Consider the following 20,097-nt stretch of genomic DNA (forward strand, 5'->3'; position numbering starts at 1 on the left):
TTTCAAACCTGCAACTGAAGCCTGTGTTTTCTTGGCATTTCCTCCTGAAATTGGTCTGTAACGGACATGTCCCTATGGACTGCACGACTCTGGGCATTTTACATGCATGTATAACTTTTGAACAAGGACCAATGTCGACATCATGACGGATGGACATTTGGCTTTGAGAATCACAATTTTTGCAGGCCTGATATGTATCAAGCGAGTTGTTCTTATATATCAGATGCAGCAGGTAAATGAAGAACAACATTTGCAGACCTGTGGTTACCCACCAAGCAGAACACAGTCCCCAGAGAAGTGCTGTGATGCTTCAGGTGCTTGTTTTTGCTGCCTGCATGGTGAAAAAGAGAAGGCTCGTTGATTCCCTGCTAAGCCATCATATATGGTAAGTGGACTGTGTTCAGTTTGAAGTGGGGTAACAAGTTATAAAAGACTATTAGAGGCAGAATACTCCCAGGATCCATATTTTCTGCAGCAGTCACAAGTAAGTGCACTTTTATCTCCTTTGCCCATGCCTTTCATTTCACAACCTTTTTAAAAGACTGAAACTCTTGAGCTGCATCAAATACTGAGCAACAGGAGTTCCCTGTGCACCTCCAAAATTTGTTCAGGCTGGTCCCTCAACCTTTTGGAGCAGATTTTGAGGGTGCAACAAGGAGGGAGGTGAAGGAGAAGTTCCAATGTGCAGGAGGAAGTCTGTTGCATAAGCAGAACAGAAGTACTGGATAAAACGATTAACTTTGATTCTGTTTAATTATTTTACATGCTTGTCCAGAGATGGAGCACACAGCTGCCCTACTATCTCTTATAAAAGTGATAGATATTCCTGTTGAGAAAGGTTATGCCTTTCCATTGGGATGGAATATCAAGGAGACCAAAAATAAAATTCAGGGTTTTATTTTATTATTATTTTCTTTTTAAAAAGTCACCCCCAGTGGCTGAATTATACATACCCACAGGCAAGACCATATCCTCCAGTCAAACACTTCCACACTTAAACACATCAATGGATTAGTCATTATAAAGAGTCCATGTTTCTCATCCAGTTGGACCAGCTTTTAATGACCCATAGACAAATCCCAAAGAACGTGCCTCTGACCATAGGTTCTGGTAAACTTTAAGCTTCTGGAAAAACTCATTTGAAAACTATTAAGTGGGAGAAGGTGGGGGATGGGCACTGCAGATCCTTAGACTTTGAACTTCTTTGAAGCAGATCTGTGCTCGCTACTAATAGTTTCAACAGAAGTCAAGAGCTTCAGGAGTGCACTTGGATTGTACGGAAAGAGGTTCCTTCTGTGTAGTCTAGAAACCGACTCTTGCACTTGTTGGAAACACTCCACTGATTTCTGAAGCACCCCTTCTTCTGATCCACGTTTATTTAGCAAAATCGTGGAGTGAAAAGGTGAGGAAGTATCCAAAGTATCCTGAGGCAACACACATCGTTCTGTCTGGCCATCCACATCCATAAGGCCAGTGACTTCTGCACAAGCTTGATCTAAAGGTGTCTGCCTCATGTCAGCCAAACTCTCCTCTTCTATCCATTCCACCTCCGAATCTTCTGAGCTTTCATAATCCACCAGCCTTTGAAGGGCTCCCACCAAAGACATATTATCAGACTCTTGCAAATGGTTAGATCTGCTAGGTTTTACAGCTTGACTGTCAGTATGCCACAGTGCAGAAAAATTTGGGAAAGAGGTTGAAAGGATCTCAATACTGGATGGGGGATGATACGAAGCATCCTGCAAATTTGAGTCTAGCTGGTAGGCACTTTTTTCTTGGCAGGGCAAGTTCACCATAGAAAAGCTGAGCTCTCCATTAGAGGTGGTCTTGAAGTATTTAGAAATCTTGACAAAATGGTCCCAGTCTTGTACAAGAAGCTTTAAGTATCTTACAAAATATTCCAAGAAGCAGGTTTCAGATGAAATCAAGAAATCAAGTAGAACTGTGGCATCAAATGAAATACTTTTCAGCAAAAATAAGAAGATACAATGGGGATTGCAGCCATTCTGATGTGTAAAAGCAGCCCAGGTTCCATCATCAGAATGATATAAGGAAAGACCAGCTTTGTGCCAGAACCTAGAAAGTTAACAGTTGTAGAGTAAGCAATTCATTGCTTTTGAATCAGTGAACATTTTAGCAAAGTTCTGTTATTTACCATAGCCTGGTCCAAACATAATGAGCTTTGTCTAATACGGCATTGTTCGGTGTAATGCATGCTGCCCATGCACATCATCCTCCCTCAACATTTCCAGGCCTTGTCAAACCATAGTTTCCAATTATATCTAAACCAGGAAACTGTGGCTTAATCTCCTACTACAAAGCAGGCTATGAAACCAATATATGCTGCGAGAAGTGAGGTTACAAGGAACCAGGCAGAGGGCTTTCTCGACAGTGGCACCCGCCCTGTGGAATGCCCTCCCATCAGATGTCAAGGGAAAAAACAACTATCTGGCTTTTAGAAGACATCTGAAGGCAGTCCTGTTTAGGGAAGTTTTTAATGTTTGAAGTTTTATTCTGTTTTTAGTGTTCTGTTGGGAGCCGCCCAGAGTGGCTGGGGAAACCCAGCCAGATGGGCAGGGTGTGAATAATAAAATGTTATGATGATGCATCCTGGTTTGTGGTCAGTGATCTGGACTCATGAGGAGAGTGCATTACACCATGTTGTGAGCTTCCCAAAGCAGTGGCGTAGCGTGGGTTGTCAGCACCCGGGGCAAGGCAAGTAATTTGCGCCCCCTACCCCGTGGATTTGCGCCCCCTAACCCTCACCCCCAGATGTTGCGCCCGGTGCGGCCCGCCCCCCCTGCACCCCCCACGCTACGCCACTGTCCCAAAGATATCAGACTGTGTGCTGTTCGAGTAAAAATGCTTGCCTAGGTGAATCCTTTGCCTTATCCAGCAAAGCAATTCTTATGGTTTAAAATAAACAAAAAAATGCTGAACTTATTAGAATGATTTATTACAATGAATACTAAGCAAATCAGTATGGAGAAACAACATGCATAGTAGATATGAATGTGATGAAATACCTAGAGAAGGTTCTCCAACTTGAAACTCTCAAAAGTCAGGTACTAAAACATAGCATTTTCTGAAAGTACAGTTGTCACCCAATTACAAGGGTGCAATCCTCTACTCACTTACCTGGGAGTAAGCCACTGGAGTCAGTGGGGGTTAGTTCTCAGTAGACATACATAGGATTGTGCTGTTACCTAACTATGGAAGTGCTAGGTTATTATATTTGTCTAAAGGTGAGGGTTCTTTAAGGTGATACATGTATGCATTAGAGTGGGCACACATCTTATAAACGGTATTCCCTCATATGCTAGAGAAAGGGAAATGGCTTTTTAAAGATGGTGCCCACCACACATGGCTTTGTAAGCAGCTGCATTAAAGACAGATTAAATCTTTTTTTTTTACCTGATCAAAAGGCTTAAATTAATCAATGCTACAGTCTGCATTTATTCATTATACTTACAGCCCAGCTTTCAAAACAAAGGTTCCTGCTTACTAAAACACTACATGATTATTTCATTAGAATACAGCACATCAAAATATAAAACCATAAATCATATATATAATGCAACAATTGCAATTCTGCAGCAGAGACACCTGTTGCTGTTTCTTTTAAAAAAAACTCAGCCACCCCCACAAGCCCAAAGGACATGATACTCCTTGATTTGGTGTTGTGAAACTGTCATTCTTGAAGCAACAATAAATTTCTATACTGTTTGGATAGTTCTGCACCTCTAATTCCCAAGATAAAAGCTTCTGGGTTGTTTGTTTTTTTACAAATGTTATCTTAAACATCTTTTTTTAACTCATTATATATCATTTCCCCGTAAGCTTTTACTTTACTACAAACCACCATATATGATAAAAAAACCTTCTTTCTCTTTGCATTTCCACCACTTAATTCGATTTTGATTTATACATTTTCTCCAATCTATTAGGTGTTAGATACCATCTATATAACATTTCCATATAATTTTCTCTTAAAGCATAACGTATTGTAAATTTTATGCCCGTATTCCACAATTGTTCCCATGCTTCCATATCTGTATTATAACAAAAATATATTACCCAATGTATCATTGATGATTTTACTTGCTCATCCTTTGTCTCCCATTCCAATAATATCTTATACATTTTAGACAGCACTTTAGCATTACGTTCCAACAGGTGTCTTTCCAATTGTGATAATTGTTCTCCAAATCGTTTCATATCTGTCAGGGAACTGCCATCAGCTCAGAGGCGAGAGGTGGAAGGGCAGTTGTGTTACAGGGAGCCTCCGAAGATCTTGCGAAGCAGTTCGTCCTTGGGCAAGGAGGGAAGCCCTGCCTCCAGTGGGGAAGGGGCGCAGGGATCAGAAGATGCTAGGGAGAGCCTCAACACTAAGCCTGAGCAAAGCGGAGGGGAGGCAAGTCCCCCTTTGCCAACGCCCACTTTACGCAGTAGGTTTGCGCACAGAGAGGGGAGGAGAAGGATGAGGGTCACACAACTGTTATGCTGGGGAAGGTATAAGGACCGCCCAATCCCAGATTCTGCTAGCGACTGAGCAGACATGGACTTGCGATGCTCCGCACTGTAAATAGTTTGTACAGATAATAAAGCCTGGAAAAGACATGTTGGAGTCTTGCCTGTTTGCTCTCGAGCAACCACACCATTACCTGACAATATCTTTCATAAATACTTCATTCAAATGACATTGTATCCATGTTGTTAACATTCCTGATAAATCCTTAAATTCATTTAATTTAAATTCTCCTCCATCCTCTCTTAATAAATTTCTATAAGTTGCCCACCCTTCCATCATAATCTTTTTCTTTACTCCTATGGCTTCCAATGGTGAAAGCCAAAGTGGTGTTTTTTCCTCCAATAGATTTTTATATTTATCCCATATATACAAATTTCTCCTAATTGTATGGTTTGTAAATCCTTTATGTAATTTCACCTTTTCATACCACAAATAAGTGTGCCAACCAAAAACATCATGACCTTCTAAGTCTAAAATATGCAGATTTTTCCAATGTCAACCATTCATTCAACCAGCATAGACAAGATGCTTCATAATATAATCTCATATATGGCAGGGGAAAACCTTCTTTTTCACATTTATCAATATTTTATCTTTTCAGTTTTTTCCCTTGCCAGATATATTTAGAAATATCTTTTTGCCATACATTGAAACATTCTGTCTTGCCAACCACCAGGATCGATTGAAACAAAAATAACTTTCTTGGTAATACATTCATTTTTACATGGCATCCTTTTAAAACCCATTTCTACCTCTTACTCCTACTCCCTTCAGTTAGTTTCAGGCTGAACTGTTACCTGAAATATAGATGAAATCAGTTTCTTATTTGTGATGCCCAATTTTTTTTTTAAATAAATGAATAAATAAAAGGTTTATGACTTCAGAAAAGTGAAAATGAACACTAACCTTTCAAACTTTAAATGAACTGTTAATAGAGTTTTTGCAGCTTCCAACATGTCATCGTCCTGTTCTATGAACAGCGTAGAGAGCCATGCGCAAGGATGTTCAGATGCGTGAGATGACCACACATGGCTCTTTAAGAATGCCAGCAGTGGGTGCATAATACTCTCCAGTTGAACTAAAAGCAAAAATGAGAAGGAGAAGAAAGGATCCTTGTGAGCCAAGCTCCCTTTAATCAAACCAAACATTCACTTTTGAGTGTTCCCAAGTGTGCCTTTTGCACATGCTCTAGACTGGCTACTTATCACTAGCTACTCTACTAAAAGGTTTCAGAAGGAATGCAGAGGGAAAGTTTCAAGAAATAGTGTGAATTTGCATATTACCTCCAAATACCTTGTGATGGTAGGCAACTGGCAGCCTGTGGAACAACTCTGGCGTAACATTAATTTAAGTTCATTCTGCATTATCCTAAGCCTGGCTAGATGATAAAACAGCCTTTTGAACCCAGGCAATCTTGCCAAAGCTGGCTGGCGAAAGGAGACAAAATTGCCAGAAATGCATCCATGCACCACCATAGTTCTTGCTCTCTTTGTGCCTCCCACTCCATTGACAATATGGGCCTTTTAGGCTCGGTGGAGGTATAAGCAGGTGGGTAACAAATAAATTGTAAGTGGAAGAAAGGGGTTAATTTGTGCAATGGCAGCACCCCCTTTTGCACTATTTGCCTTTCATTAGAGATATTTACCACTATTCCAGGGGCAGCTGTTGAGCATTTACAACCAGGTGGACTAAAAGGTAAGGTAAAGGTAAAGGGACCCCTGACCATTAGGTGCAGTCGTGACCGACTCTGGGGTTGCGGCGCTCATCTTGCTTTACTGGCCGAGGGAGCCAGTGTACAGCTTCCGGGTCATGTGGCCAGCATGACTAAGCCGCTTCTGGCGAACCAGAGCAGCGCACGGAAACGCCGTTTAACTTCCCGCCGGAGAAGTACCTATTTATCTACTTGCACTTTGACGTGCTTTTGAACTGCAGGAGCAGGGACAGAGCAAGGGGAGCTCACCCCGTCGCGGGGATTCGAACCACCGACCTTCTGATCAGCAAGCCCTAGGCTCTGTGGTTTAACCCACAGCGCCACCCGCGTCCCTGGACTAAAAGGTAGCTTGAGACAAATCAGGACTGAGCCCCAAAAGGGTTAATATTTATCTCACAGCCCTATAAACAAGTATCTAGCCAGTGAATGCAACACATCCATAAAACAGCATAAAAGGCTTCACATTTGGCATGGTGATAAACCGGAATGGGTGGACTGAGCTACACTTTAGAAAAGGCCTTGGCAAAACTGAAGGGTCTTGGGCAGAAGCCTGGGCAGTGTGTACGAAGGTCCTGGGCTGCCCAGACAACAAGACCCCTCTCTTGACCTCACTGATGTGGTCCAAAGGAAAACAGAGCAGTACATTTGGCACTAGCTTGGCTGTAGGAGTTGCCTGAAGAAGACATGCAAGGCACCATCCAACGATCTTAATCTACTGATTAAAGCTTGCAGCTTAAACAAAGTAATTGGAGAGCATGTATCCAAGCAACTATCTGGTGCCTTGATAGGCCTTCAGGCAATGTCTTCTCTTACGGGAATCATTAAACTTTTTAGATCCATTTTGGTTTTCTGAGCAAGTGCTGTGGGCTCCACTACTTCTGGTTATCCTCTAGACAGGAAGAAATGTAGATGCGGGTGCCAATATGAACTTTTCCTATGGTTTATTACTGTAGATAATGGCAGCAGTACAGTCAGCATAACTTGATATAAAAACAGACCCCCATTGCTAACCCCATCCTGGTGCTACTTCTTATCCAAAACGCATCCTGGAATGCATCGGTAAACTCCTTGTCTTTTAATGTAAGGATCAGCACAGTAATCTTGTGCTACTACCAAACATAATTAATACCTCCTGTGGGGGCCCTGCACAGACAATAGAATCTAAACTTAGAATTCAACAAACAGAAATTTCTCACTAGGATTACAGTGGTACCTCGGGTTAAGTACTTAATTTGTTCCGGAGGTCCGTTCTTAACCAGAAACTGTTCTTAACCTGAAGCACCACTTTAGCTAATGGGGCCTCCTGCTGCCGCCGTGCCGCTGGAGCACGATTTATGTTCTCACCCTGAAGCAAAGTTCTTAACCCGAGGTACTATTTCTGGGTTAGTGGAGTCTGTAACCTGAAGCATATGTAACCTGAGGTACCACTGTATGTCCTTTCAATTAACAACTGACCAAAGAAATCAAAATGGGGGGAAAATGGGAACTTGTAGGAAATAAACAATGAAACGAAAGAATAAAATGTATTGACAATTGCTCATTCAAAAGCCCCCCTCCCCCATAAGAGTAAGGTAAAGGTAAAGGGACCCGTGACTATTAGGTCCAGTCGTGGCCGACTCTGTGGTTGCGGCGCTCATCTCGCTTTATTGGCTGAGGGAGCTGGCATACAGCTTCTGGGTCATGTGGCCAGCATGACTAAGCCGCTTCTGGCAAACCAAAGCAGTGCACAGAAAAGCCGTTTACTTTCCCGCTGGAGCGGTACCTATTTATCTACTTGCACTTTGACGTGCTTTCGAACTGCTAGGTTGGCAGGAGCAGGGACCGAGCAACAGGAGCTCACCCCGTTGCAGGGATTCGAACTGCCGACCTTCTGATCGGCCAGTCCTAGGCTCTGTGGTTTAACCCACAGTGCCACCCACGTCCCCCTATAAGAGTACATTGGCTCAAAATAGGACATATACCCCGATTTTTAATGGCTGGCTAGTTCACAAACTCCAACATGGACCCCCTTTTCTCTATACTCAGAAGAACCAGAAGGATGCTATGCTTCACTTCAGGGCATGTATACCCTTCTTCTGCCCTTTCTCACTTTGCTCTTAGCATGGGTCTGTGGCAAATGTCATGCTCACTCTCCCTTTAAGCTTTTTGATAAGTATTCTTTTTCCTCTTTAGATCAAGGTGTGTATGTACAGGTACGATTTCCTGCCCACTTATATTGCAACTTTGCTGTCTGAAAGCAGTACCCATATGCGCTGTCACTTTCACTTCAAGTAATAAATCAATCTTTCCTTGTTCTTCTTCCATATGTACTTCCGGTGGGCATAAGGTTAAGAGTAAGCACATACTTTTCAACAGAGAAGGTAACCACTCACTCCCTCAGGACCAAGGATGAGTTGGGGAGGAGGCTCAGAAGCACTTTGTGTCCTTGGGTGTAATGTTGCCAAACCCTAGTCTAAATGGTTACTTCCAGCAGCTCTTGCAACTCACAAAAAGAAGGGAGAGATGGAAGTGTTTCGATGGAAGGGTAGAAGGGATTCCTTTGTTCAAGACTACAACACTGCCAGGCCTTATGTGGCGTGCTGCCAAAACTGTGAGCCTGCACCAATTATAGAAGTAAAACTGGCAATACAAAGTAGAATGGCCATTCCCGTGAACTGTTAATCTAGAGAAGAGGCACATGGAGAAAATGTTAACCGTCTGATGTGGGAATCACAGAATTTTTGTAGAGTTGGGACCCCCACCCCTGGGTCATCTTGTTCAAAGCAGGAATCACAGCTAAAGAATGCCTAACAGATGGCCATCCAACCTCTGTTTAAAAGTCTTTTTTGAAGTCAGGGAGATTGGCCTATCACCCTTCACTCCTTTCTAAAGGTACCCCTCTCCCACAAAACTAATGGCTGGGAAGGGTTTAAGCCACTTTGAAAACTTACCTCGGGCTTCAGCTTCAGATGCAGAATCTGTTATCTTAACCTCTAAAGCTTTAAGCAAAACCAAGCTTAGGGCTCTTAGGGTCACTTGAGCAGGACTGCAACAGATACCCACTTCTGGCTTCACCTGACTGCCTCCATAGTGGCTCGCCTTTTCACTAAGCGAAAAACGATTCAGCCACCCAGTAGCTACAAACTGCAGAACAGCACCAGCAAACACTAATCTGTCCTTGTCAAAATGCAGGTCGGGGTGGGAGAAAGAAGGCACCTTTCCCTTGATTAGGTCTTCGCCAGCCTTGTGAAGAATGCATTTCTTAAGCAGCACGATAGCTTTCTTCTTGATTAAATCATGAACGGGTGAAGTGACAAGACCCAACACGCATGAAACGTTCAAAAGCAACATCCTTTGACAGACAAGGTTCAGTGGTGCCTGAGTTCTGGAGGCCACAAGTAGTTCAAGGAGGTCCAGGAAGCTGCTCAAGTTATTTGTGGCTTTTGCAGATACTTGGGCAATCTCAGAATAAGAAGATGGGATGCGGTTGTAAAAGTCTTCAAGCACTTTGTCAAGAGAAGTAAGAATCTTCTGTAGCCCACCTATAATGACAGCATCAAGCAGTGTTTCAGGACCATCTCTAAGACAGTTTGGCTCATCTACTAAATTAAAGCAGCTTTGTAAAATCTTAAACTTCTAAATATTGATTTTTGCTCTAGACAGAAAAGCTCACAGTAAATATTTTCAGGCACACAAACTATTATAGTATAAGCTGCCTTCTTCCCCTACAGGTTATTTACAAAGTAAACCTGGTTCAAACAATACCTCCTTTGCACAATCCTTCATCTTTTAAAATTTCTCTGATCACGTTTGTATGAGTCCACAGGCATTCCGCTACATGACTGCTCTTGGGAAACCCAGACAAAGCCTCTGAACAAAAAGCAAACCAGGGACTGTTCAGGGAACCCTGAAAAAAGAGAGAGAGAAAACAATTATCTATATTAGGGTTCAAGCAACTGGTAGGCCTGAAGAGGTGCAATCTGACCTCTTCTCCTACACCTGAGCATTTGGGAGCATGTGAATAGCCTTGAGACACCCAATATCCACAACTTGAATTCAGAACACAAAGACCAATGGTGGCTTCCACAATGGATAGTACGTTAAAAAAGGTAAAGGACCCCTGGATGGTTAAGTCCAGTCAAAGGCGACTGTGGGTTTGTGGTGCTCATTTCGCTTTCAGGCTGGGGGAGCCAGCATTTGTCCATGGACAGCTTTCCAGGTCATGTGGCCATCATGACTGAACCACTTCTGGCGCAATGGAACTCTGTGATGGAAACATCCCAGCTGCTGCCAACTTAGCTGTTCTAAAGCATGCCAGTGCAAGTAGATAAATAGGTACCGCTGCCGTGGGAAGGTAACGGATAGGCCATTCTGTAATAGGCTTGACGTTTTCACAGCAAAGAACACTGCATTCTCTGGGTCAAATTATGAAATACGAAGGCAATACTGAAGTGAATGGGAATCGCTCGGTCCTTTGGCAAGAGCTCAGCTATATCATTAGAAATATTCTAACTGACTGCAGCTCTGTTTACTGTATCTATAGGACAATCAGCTGAAAGGTTTTAGCTTTCAGAAACTTTTGGCATGGATGCTGGTAGCTACTAAAACTTTCACTGCCCCCAAATGGACAGACAACCTTACAAGACTTTCATATAAAATGAGGATGCAGCGTTTAGCATTTGGGGGGGGGGGTGTACCTCATAAATTATGTGTTGCCAAAGGCTCAGGGGACTCTGAAAAACTCTTATGCTGTTGGGTGGGACTTTATCTTAAATACAACAAATACAGATACACGGGACTCCCTCTCCACAGTACAACATAAAATTTGGCTTTCCTAATGGTCTTGGGCAAAAGATTCCTGCATTGCAGGGGGTTGGACTAGATGATCCTCATGGTCCCTTCCAACTCTATGATCTACCTGATACCCTTTCGTATCTCTCTCATTTTTATTGTGTTTGATTTTGATTTACTTCAATAAAAATCTTTTGGGGGGGGGGAAACTGTAGAAAGTGGGTCTGTAGGGAACAGACAGATTTTGCGAGGAAGTTGTCACCCACTACTTAGCAGCTGCTGGGCTTAAGTTGAAGGTCTTGCATTTGGATAGTGGATCATGAGATACTGCAACCCTTAATGTACTGTGCAGACATTGTCTTGATCAGCCCCTTAAGTGTGCAAACACTTCTGAAGACGGAATAACAAATATTTAGCTTCTCTTATGTTATGAAGCCCTCTGCCTGATTATTTTGGTACTGCACTACCAAAAGAAAGCTAATACAGTAGGCTTGTGAAACAGCAGAGCAGGCTTCACCTGCGTCCGCCCTCTGGATGAAACGCTGAGGATGCAAAAGTTGGCTGAACATGGGAGAGAATCTGCATCAGAACCCTGTGCATGCATACACAGAGCTCATGCTTAATAGGGGCCACGTGTGCTGCCACTATAGAATCACCAGAGTCAGTACCCATCACCCATAGCTCTCCTACAGAAATAGAATAATTAGCTTAGCCTTCTCTCTAACATGATAATTTTCTATGTGCATGGCATTGTTCATTTTTAAAAAAGAGAGAGAGAGAGAGAGAGAGAGAGAGAGAGAGAGAGAGAAGGCAGGCAACAAATGAGACACAAGACATGCAGGTATGGTATTCTTTTAAGAAAATTGTAAAGGGAGTAGCAATCAATATTATTTTACTATATTCTGCATTTCTATACATAATATTCAATATATCTAACAGTAATTGAATCAAACACAGCACTAAAAGCACAATACAAAAATCTATACAGTGGTACCTTGGTTCTCAAATTTAATCCATTCCGGGAGTCCGGTCGACTCCTGGAATGGTTCAAAAACCAAGGCGCAGTTTCCAATTGGAAGCTGCAGAAGTCACGATGGACGTTCGACATTCACACACAGGAACACTGACTTCCAGGTTCTCAATATTCAGGAGCAGATTTCAACAACATTCAGGAGCACATTTCAACAACTAAGATGTTTAAATATCAAAGTTCCACTGTACTTCAAAGCAGCTATCCTACCCCCTGCCTACTGAAAGGAACAGTCTTAACTCTAGCAGGCTGTGGCAGAGGGAGAACTGGGAAGCAAGGCTACTTCACTAGCTCTTTGGAGACAGGACAGGCTCTTCCTTTCCTCATCTGTTATTGGCAGTGGCCAATGCCTTCAAGACAGGCTGCATTTATCTGCTCCCCTCCCTGAATTGTTTCAATTCAAGCTGGTCATTATAAAAAGTACAGTGCAGCTTTAACAACTGATGTCATTATTTCTGTTGTCTCCTTCCATAAACTTTCTCATTTTGTGTCATGTACCTAAGACAAGGAGTGAACAGAAGGTAGATCAGGATCTACTGGAAGATATTTGAGTGCTTTGCTATAGCAACGATTTCTGACTCCCAACAACAGCAGCAACAACAAATGACTTTTCCCACCTCAATTTGACTACTGAAATAAAGCCCAGAATAACCAAAAGCAGACTATTGTGTGGAAGGACTGCAAGTTCAGTTCAGATAGTGAAAACAAATTCCTAGGCTCAAAATATGGTCAGAAGGACCTTGTACTGTACTTTCAATGCTAGTGGTATTTTGTACCCAATTCTGGTTAGTGTATATTGGGGTTCTAGCAAAAACAACAAAGTAGATCATCAATATATGAAGTCTGTCCACTTGTTCAACACTGTAAGCCTGAAGACAGAGGCAGTCTTGCTTTTATCTTATATAAGCCACTCAGAGTCTTTGCAACTGAAGAACAGAATAAAAGCTGTAAATAACAGTTAAGTAGAGAGGAAGCTCTCACCAACAAAGACATTCTACAATCTAGGCACTACCATGAAGAAAGCCCTTCTCTCTCTTGCCCCCGAAGACGCAAGTGTTTTGTCTGACCATGTTTTGAGTGACTGTTCTACCCTCACACCCCACAGTAAAGAAGCACAAAACCCCCCGATTAAACCAGCCTAGGATGATGGAGTAGCACTACAGAATCTGATTAGTTAAAAGAAGAAAAAGTGATTCATTTCTCAAACACCACCTTAAAAATGGCCCTGCTAAGTAAAGAAATCTTGGCTGTTTAATCAATTAACAGCATTCTCCTATAAGTCTACTCAGAAGTAAGCCCCACTGAGTTCTATGTAGGTACACAGTTGCAGCCATTTACCCAACAGTAAGCCCCACTGAACTTAACAGAACATCCCATAATTCCCTCTGGTGTGCAAAAGAAAGCCTTTTCTAAGAAGATATCTGCCATCCACAGATTTTAAAGTACTTAAATAAAAAATAATGAACTTTAAAAACAACATTATGATTGATTTAAAAAGGATCCCCTAATTACTTGCACAGATTTTTAAATCAACTGATTGATGCAGCTGACTTAATTACACACCTACTTCAAAAAACAAAGAGTGAAGCAGAAAGCTGTTTTAGTGGGAACTAGCCCAAAGCCCACTTTGCAACTCACCTCTTCTGTTAGTTGAAAACGCACAAGGAAGACCAAAGCTTTGGAAGCCTGATAAGATAGTTGTTTATCAGAAATAAGTAACAGATGAATCTGCAATAAGTGGAAAAGGGAAGAATTGTAGATAAGGAATATCTTAGCAACGGAGCTATTTGGGGATGGGGGGTGGAGAATCACCCAAAAACTTACTAATTTTGAGTCTATGTTGGCTTCTTTCAGAAGAATTCTAATAATCTCTACATATTTCTGTTTTGATTCAACTGCCACCCCTTGGGATTGCATTTTGGATAGCATCATCTTGATCAAGGTTAACTGAAGCAGCATAATTTCTCGTGAATGGCATGTTGAACGAATCACACTTTCAGATGTGTCCGGCTCATCATCTGTCTTGAGAGCTGTAAACGCTGGATCAGAAGACTTCCGAGCACCAGTGTTAGGAGAAAACAGACTCATTGCCCATGATTTTCTATTTGTTGATGACAAGTGTTGCAGTGATATAGAAGGATTTAGAAGAGCTGCACAACTATGACTATCTTTCAGAAATAAGGCATCTACCAGCATATCATCATACATTTGCTGGAGAGAGTCCCCATTGTGGGAAAATTTGGTATTTTCAGTCATTCTTTGCACATTCACATTGCAGAGATCTGAGTTGCTTCTCCAATAAGCAGGAAAAGTTCATCATTTCATGCAGCTTTTTCTCTGGTGTATCTAGAATTAAAGGCAATAATGAATATCATCATCAGCAGGAAATTGTAAAATCAGCAAGAAGACCAAACAGTATAGATTAGTTCTATCTGACGGGAAGTAAGTACTTTTGGAAACAGTGCAATCTTATGCATATCTATGGGGGACGTAAAGCATATCAGAACTATGAATATTGAACTCCTTGAAAGAAAGGTGGGATATAACAATAAAAATAGATATTGCAGCCCAACAGTGCAGTTCTTTACAAGTCTATTCAGAAGCAGACACTAATGAGGTCACCCTCCTAGAAAAGTATGTATAAGATCGCAGTCTAAATCTACTATTGCATACATTTTATCAAGAAAGCACATGGCTTTGGCAAATAAAACATTTCAGCCAAACAAATACACATTTCAGCCAAACAAACACACATTTCAGAACTATGTTCATTTCTGAAAACTCACCCATACCTGAGACCATTAAGAGAAGTAAGGATGCAACCTACTAGGTTAATCAACCTAGGTTGTTTCTTAGGTTAATTATTACTGTGATTGGCACAATGCTGTTGTAATAGGAAGCATTTTGAAATCTTTAGAGTGCTTTATAATAAATGCTACAAATATTAAGTAATATAAAGCACAAGAACTTTTTTGCATCCTACTCCTACTCATATGCCTCATCTTAAAACTTATCAATATACCCATCTCTTCCTGGTAGTCCTTCCTTGAAACCTGATACATTTACAGAGCACAATGAGGTGGTAGGATCCTGAAGTGGCTGAGTGGACTTTTGTACGCTGCATATATTACAAAAACAAAAATCTGAAGTCCAGCACCAGCACAGGATGAACAGAACTGCACACAGGATGGAGTTGATGACAGATAACAGCTCCGTCTGTGATGTGCTAGTGGTTGGTGAGAGATAATTCCATTTTAATTTTTTTAACTAGGACAGTTCATTAAGAATGTAAGAGTCCTGCTGGATCAAACCGAAGGCTCGTTTAGCCTTCCACCTGGCTATTTTTCTGACTGGAAATTGTTTTTTTGGGGGGGGGCGTTAAATTGATATACAGTGGTACCTCAGGTTAAGTTCTTAAGTCGTTTCGGAGGGCCGTTCTTAACCTGAAACTGTTCTTAACCTGAAGCACCACTTTAGCTAATGGGGCCTCCTGCCGCTGGCACAATTTCTGTTCTCATCCTGAAGCAAAGTTCTTAACCCGAGGTACTATTTCTGGGTTAGCGCAGTCTGCAACCTGAAGCGTATGTAACCTGAAACGTATGTAATCCAAGGTACCGCTGTATAGTGTTTTGTTGGAAGCCGCCCAGAGTGGCTGGGGAAACCCAGCCAGATGGGCGGGGTATACATAATAAATTATTATTAAATTATTGCAACCATGTAGATATATTGCAATCAGTCACTGCCTCTCAGCCTAACCTACCTCACAGGGTTGTTGTGGGGATTAAAGAAGGAGACAAGCAGAGGCACAACTTGAGCTCCTTGGGCGGGAGGGGGGGCGAGGTGGGAAATAAATGCAACATAACATTACTGATTAGTCCACCATCTTGTTGACTCTTTGGAAGCCCACAAGCAGAGCCAAAACATAACAACTCCGCTCCTGTTCGCGTTCCCCAGCAGCCGGTTTTCTGAAGCACGCTGCCTCCCATAATAAAGGAAGCCTCCCACCCCCCAGTGTGGTACAGTCCACTCAAACCCTTCAAGGCTCTACCATCGCGTCCCGAAAGCGAAAAGCCTCTTCCCCCCCCCCCCCGCTGCAAGGCCTTACAACAGCATCACTACAACGAACGCCCGTGCGTTGCTAGGCAACCCACCCCAGCTTCTAGGCCTAGCCATCGAAGCAGCGCTAAGACCTGCTTATCGAAAAGTCCGAGCGACCCGCCTTCCCCGTCGCAAAAACAACAACCCTGGTTCGCGCTTTCCGGCACTGAGGGAGATAAGGAAGGCTCCGCCCCGCTCTTTCTCTTAGCGAACCGTAGGACATATAGATCTTTTAATTTTCAAAATTATAGAGTGACACCAACACCCGGAACTTCCGGTGGGAGCCTATAGAGATAAGAAAAGTTTAGAGTGAATTCGCGCAGCATGAACTTTAGGAATTAAACAGAAAGCTGCTACCGGCCATCGCTTTGTATGTGGGGAGCTCGGGGGGCAGCGCCGCTCTCCCACTCCCTATCTGAACGAAAAGCCCTTTTTCTACACCCGGCGTTAGCAGGCGAGACAACAACAACAAAAAGTTACTGCCATGATTCCGGAAGTGCCGAAAGGGAGTGCAGCGGAGGGAGTGGGTGGGGGGGGGACAGAGAGGAAGAGAGCGAGAGCGAGTGGGGGGGGGGAGGGAGGGAGGGAGGGAACGGGGATGTGGGAGGGGAGGAGCGCTCGGAACCCCCGCACGGCCCAATCGGGAGAGGCGGTGGGCTGCGGCGCGAGGCGGAGGGGAGCCGAGCGAGGCCGCTGATTGGCTGGGCGCCGGGGTCAGCCCCTGCCCGATGACCCCGGAGTGAGGAGAGGAGGTGGCTCCTCCTCAGTCAGTCAGTCAGTCGGTCGGTGCAAAGTGAGTCCCCCTCCGCAGCCGCTTCTCTTCTTCGCCCTCCCAGCCGTGCCTACGGCTCCCTTCTCCTCCTCGAGTACGCAAGCCCTTTCCCTCCCCCTTGCCCCGCCAGCGAGGGGGCGAAGTGGCCGCGGGCTGGCGGCTGGGCCGGGCCCAAGAGTGACTGAAAAAGAAAGAGAGAGAGAGAGAGAGAGAGAGAGACACGGAAAGACAGACAGGTAACGGCCGGCGAGGAGGGAGGGGCTTAGCGGCCCCCTCCCCCAATAGCACGGGCTGGGGGAGAGGAGAGGTGGTAGCAGCAGCAGCAGCAGCAGCTGTTATTATTATTATTGGGTGAGCCTCACCTGGGATGGTGGAGGAGGGGCAGGGATAGGATAGGGATAGGATATCTGCCTTGGCTTCTTGCTTGCAAGCTAAAGAGGGGCCTGCTCCGCTAGAGCTTAGCCCCTTCGCCGTATCAGGAGGGGTGGCTAGGTTTACCCAGTTTTCCTTTGCAACTGCTATTTCTCTAATTATTTATTTCAGTAAACGCTCCTTAACCTAGCTTTGGAAGCAAGCTTTATGGCTGTAGTTGTTTTGTTTTTTGTAATTGTGTTTGTTTGTTTTTAACTTTTATAACCTATCCTGGGACCTCTGGCTGACAGACAGGTAAGAAGGCTACTAAAAAAATGTAGACCGTGCAGGGAAAGGCTGGTAAGAAACTGGAAAAAAATAAATGGTTATAAAAGTTAATAGCCTGAGGGTGAAAAAAATGCTAGAACCCTGCTGGGGTCTGGAGAGGGTGAGGCAGAGAGAGTGTTTTGTTTCTCCTGTAGTAGTTTGCTGCATTTTTTCGCTGAGGAGGGGGCTTCTCTTCCCTGATTTTTCTTTGGCTTCTGTGCTAGTTGTCTTCTGCTTGTAGTTCATCCTGGCCATAGATATTGAGCTAGTGTTTCAGTACAACCTAAAGAAACAACTTACCATTGTTTATTATCCTGTAATTGTTACTTGGCTGCTTTATTGTATCCACATAAATAACTTAATTATTTTATAATAGCGTCTGAAAGTGATATCCCTCCCCCTGCCAAAGTGAAAGACTCATAGTGTTGGATGGTACATTAAAGGTCATTTAATCCAACCTCTGCCAGTGCAGGACATCTGTTGCTACAGCATCCCCCAAATGTGGCAATCTAGCCTCTGATTAAAAAGCTCTAATGCTGAAGTGCCTATCACATTCGGAAGTACAGTAGTCTTTCACTGTTCAACAGCTTGTGCTACCAGGAAGCTTTTACTGATGTTTAGTTTCAATTTCTGTACATGTCTACTTAGAAGTTCATTCCATTGAGTTCAGTGAGGCTTACTTTCTAATGATGTGGTTAAGATTGTAGTGCTAGGTTGTGTGTTGATGGGGGGGTATGAAATGTGGCCACTTATTTGTCAGAGGCAAATTGGAAGCTTGGGAACATAGTTGGAGATTATAGGAATAGATTCAGAAGGAATAAATGTGACTCATTTGAAGAATTTGAAAGATGATGGGGTGGGTTAGTTGTGTTAATAAGAGTTCTGTTAGGGCAGGTGGAGTTTGCTTTCTAACAGCATCTGACTGGCCACGGGTTTCCCATCTCTGGGAGAAGGGAAGCAGGTAAATCAAGATGAGTTGATCTGGATGGGAAGGGTATGTGGTGAGGAATGAGGTGACCTATATTGTCACCTCTGCTCAAGTTCCACCCCTTCTCTGGCATGAAGGAATTGAGAAGTAATGGTGAGTTCTTTTCTTTAGATTAAAAACTATGTGTTTAGAATGAGAAGCCTTTTCTGAGTACCTCAGAGATTTGGGATTTTTGTCCCCTTCCACACATCTCACGGCAATGTAGAGATTGCAGTAAAGCAGCTCAGCAGTTTAAAACAGTAAAGAAAAGAGCAGCAGATAAAACAGCTATACCAGCTAGACACTTACAGGATATACATATTCACATAGCTGGAAAGGCATGTTTACAGTTGTTTCTGGAAAGCGCAGGTAGTGGGCATCTGTCATATATTGAAAGGAATGCTTTTCCATAGAACCACACTGCTCCCTGCTCCAAATTACTGTGGAGTGGGCTTCTGAAATCTTTGGACGTTGTAGGAGAAACTCCCCTGCAGATCGCAGTGATCATATGTGGGATATGGAAGAAGTTGATTCTGCATAGCAGATCAACACATCTACCCCCATTACCCACTTTCTCCATGTTCCGAGTGGACACGTGGCCTTTTATAGCACTCTTCTTAGTGTGTGTGTGGGGGGGGGAGTTAATATACTGACATCCAAGTATATGGCAATTTACAGAGTGATGTAGAAGATGGGTTCCTCTTTCAAGGAGCTTACACTCTAAATTGTGATGTGGGGAGAGGAGAAGAGAGAAGGACAACAGAGGAAGACATAAGGCATGAAATGGAGATATTCTTCTAGTTCTTTAAATATAATGTTCAGCTCATGTAGGAGATCATAGAAATAGATTTCTTAAAACTAAAATATTTAATAAATGCTAGTATGACACAGCAAATTAACAGTAGCAGTGAATTTCCAAGGTGTGAAAGCTCCACAGCAAGTATGCTAGTCTTAAAGGAGTGATTTTCAAATTGTAGAGCAGGCTGCTCTGAGGGAGGTGCAGGGCACAGAACACCTGAAATTTTGGAGGAGTTTCAGGACAGGATGCTGAAAAGCTAGGGTTTTCCTTCCCTCACTAGCCAGGATCTGGGTGAGTTTGAATGCTCTCTGGTGGAGCATCCACATTTGATATATTGGAGGGTTGTGTATGACTGTATTCCCAGTGCCACATTATACTAACATGATTTGGGAATAAGGGAGCTCTGCTATAGCTGCTGCTTTGTTGTAAGGCTTCTTCTGGAGGGGGGAATTGGTGGAAATGTTGTAACTGATTCCCCTTTTTAAGACCAGTATACAATTAGGACCACCGTCCCTAGATTTCCACCGGCAGCATGTGAGCAAGAATCTCCACACACTCACCCATAAGACAGTTTATTGGGGGACAGCCATAAGGTTGGGTAGGGGAAGGGCTGTAGCTCAGCAGCAGAGCACCTGCTTTTTATATAGAAGGTCCCGGATCCAATCCCTGGCATCTCTAGGTAGGGCTGAGGGAGTCCCAAACACATTGTTGGTTTCAAATATGAAAAGTGTATATGGGTAT

At 43.2% G+C, this 20,097-nt stretch overlaps 2 protein-coding genes and 1 long non-coding RNA gene across 9 annotated transcripts in view; 2 read left to right on the top strand and 1 right to left on the bottom strand.

Moving 5' to 3' along the window:
- LOC308462571 (ceramide synthase 3-like) overlaps nucleotides 1-16,448 on the bottom strand; it is an 84,293-nt gene extending 67,845 nt beyond the window's left edge. The window contains exons 1-7 of one of the 4 annotated variants that reach the window (XM_080980342.1): nucleotides 16,194-16,448; nucleotides 13,867-14,388; nucleotides 13,681-13,770; nucleotides 9,987-10,128; nucleotides 9,173-9,763; nucleotides 5,438-5,609; nucleotides 882-2,076 (exon numbers count right to left, since the gene is read on the bottom strand). In XM_080980342.1, coding sequence (XP_080836468.1) covers nucleotides 1,188-2,076; nucleotides 5,438-5,609; nucleotides 9,173-9,763; nucleotides 9,987-10,128; nucleotides 13,681-13,770; nucleotides 13,867-14,298 — 2,316 coding nt within the window. In that variant the 5' untranslated portion in view covers nucleotides 14,299-14,388; nucleotides 16,194-16,448 and the 3' untranslated portion in view covers nucleotides 882-1,187. Of the gene's footprint in view, nucleotides 1-881; nucleotides 2,077-5,437; nucleotides 5,610-9,172; nucleotides 9,764-9,986; nucleotides 10,129-13,680; nucleotides 13,771-13,866; nucleotides 14,389-15,802; nucleotides 15,825-16,193 lie in introns of those variants that run through there. The other 3 variants (XM_080980339.1, XM_080980340.1, XM_080980341.1) reach the window with 3 other exon arrangements.
- LOC308462778 lies at nucleotides 2,581-5,374 on the top strand. Its single transcript, XR_013979346.1, has 2 exons — nucleotides 2,581-2,685; nucleotides 2,841-5,374. It is a non-coding gene; the product is annotated as an uncharacterized lncRNA (long non-coding RNA).
- Nucleotides 16,449-16,822: 374 nt separating the features above from the next.
- The window catches only part of ASB7 (ankyrin repeat and SOCS box containing 7), a 38,135-nt gene continuing 34,860 nt past the window's right edge, over nucleotides 16,823-20,097 (top strand). For 3 of the 4 annotated variants that reach the window (XM_080981891.1, XM_080981890.1, XM_080981893.1), the window contains exon 1: nucleotides 16,823-17,148. The gene's annotated coding sequence lies outside the window, so the exon portion shown is untranslated. The remainder of the gene's footprint in view (nucleotides 17,149-20,097) is intronic. The other variant, XM_080981892.1, reaches the window with a different exon arrangement.

The sequence above is a fragment of the Podarcis pityusensis genome (genome assembly GCF_964106645.2).
Source record: "Podarcis pityusensis genome assembly, chromosome: 14".
Classification (NCBI taxonomy): Eukaryota; Metazoa; Chordata; class Lepidosauria; order Squamata; family Lacertidae; genus Podarcis; species Podarcis pityusensis.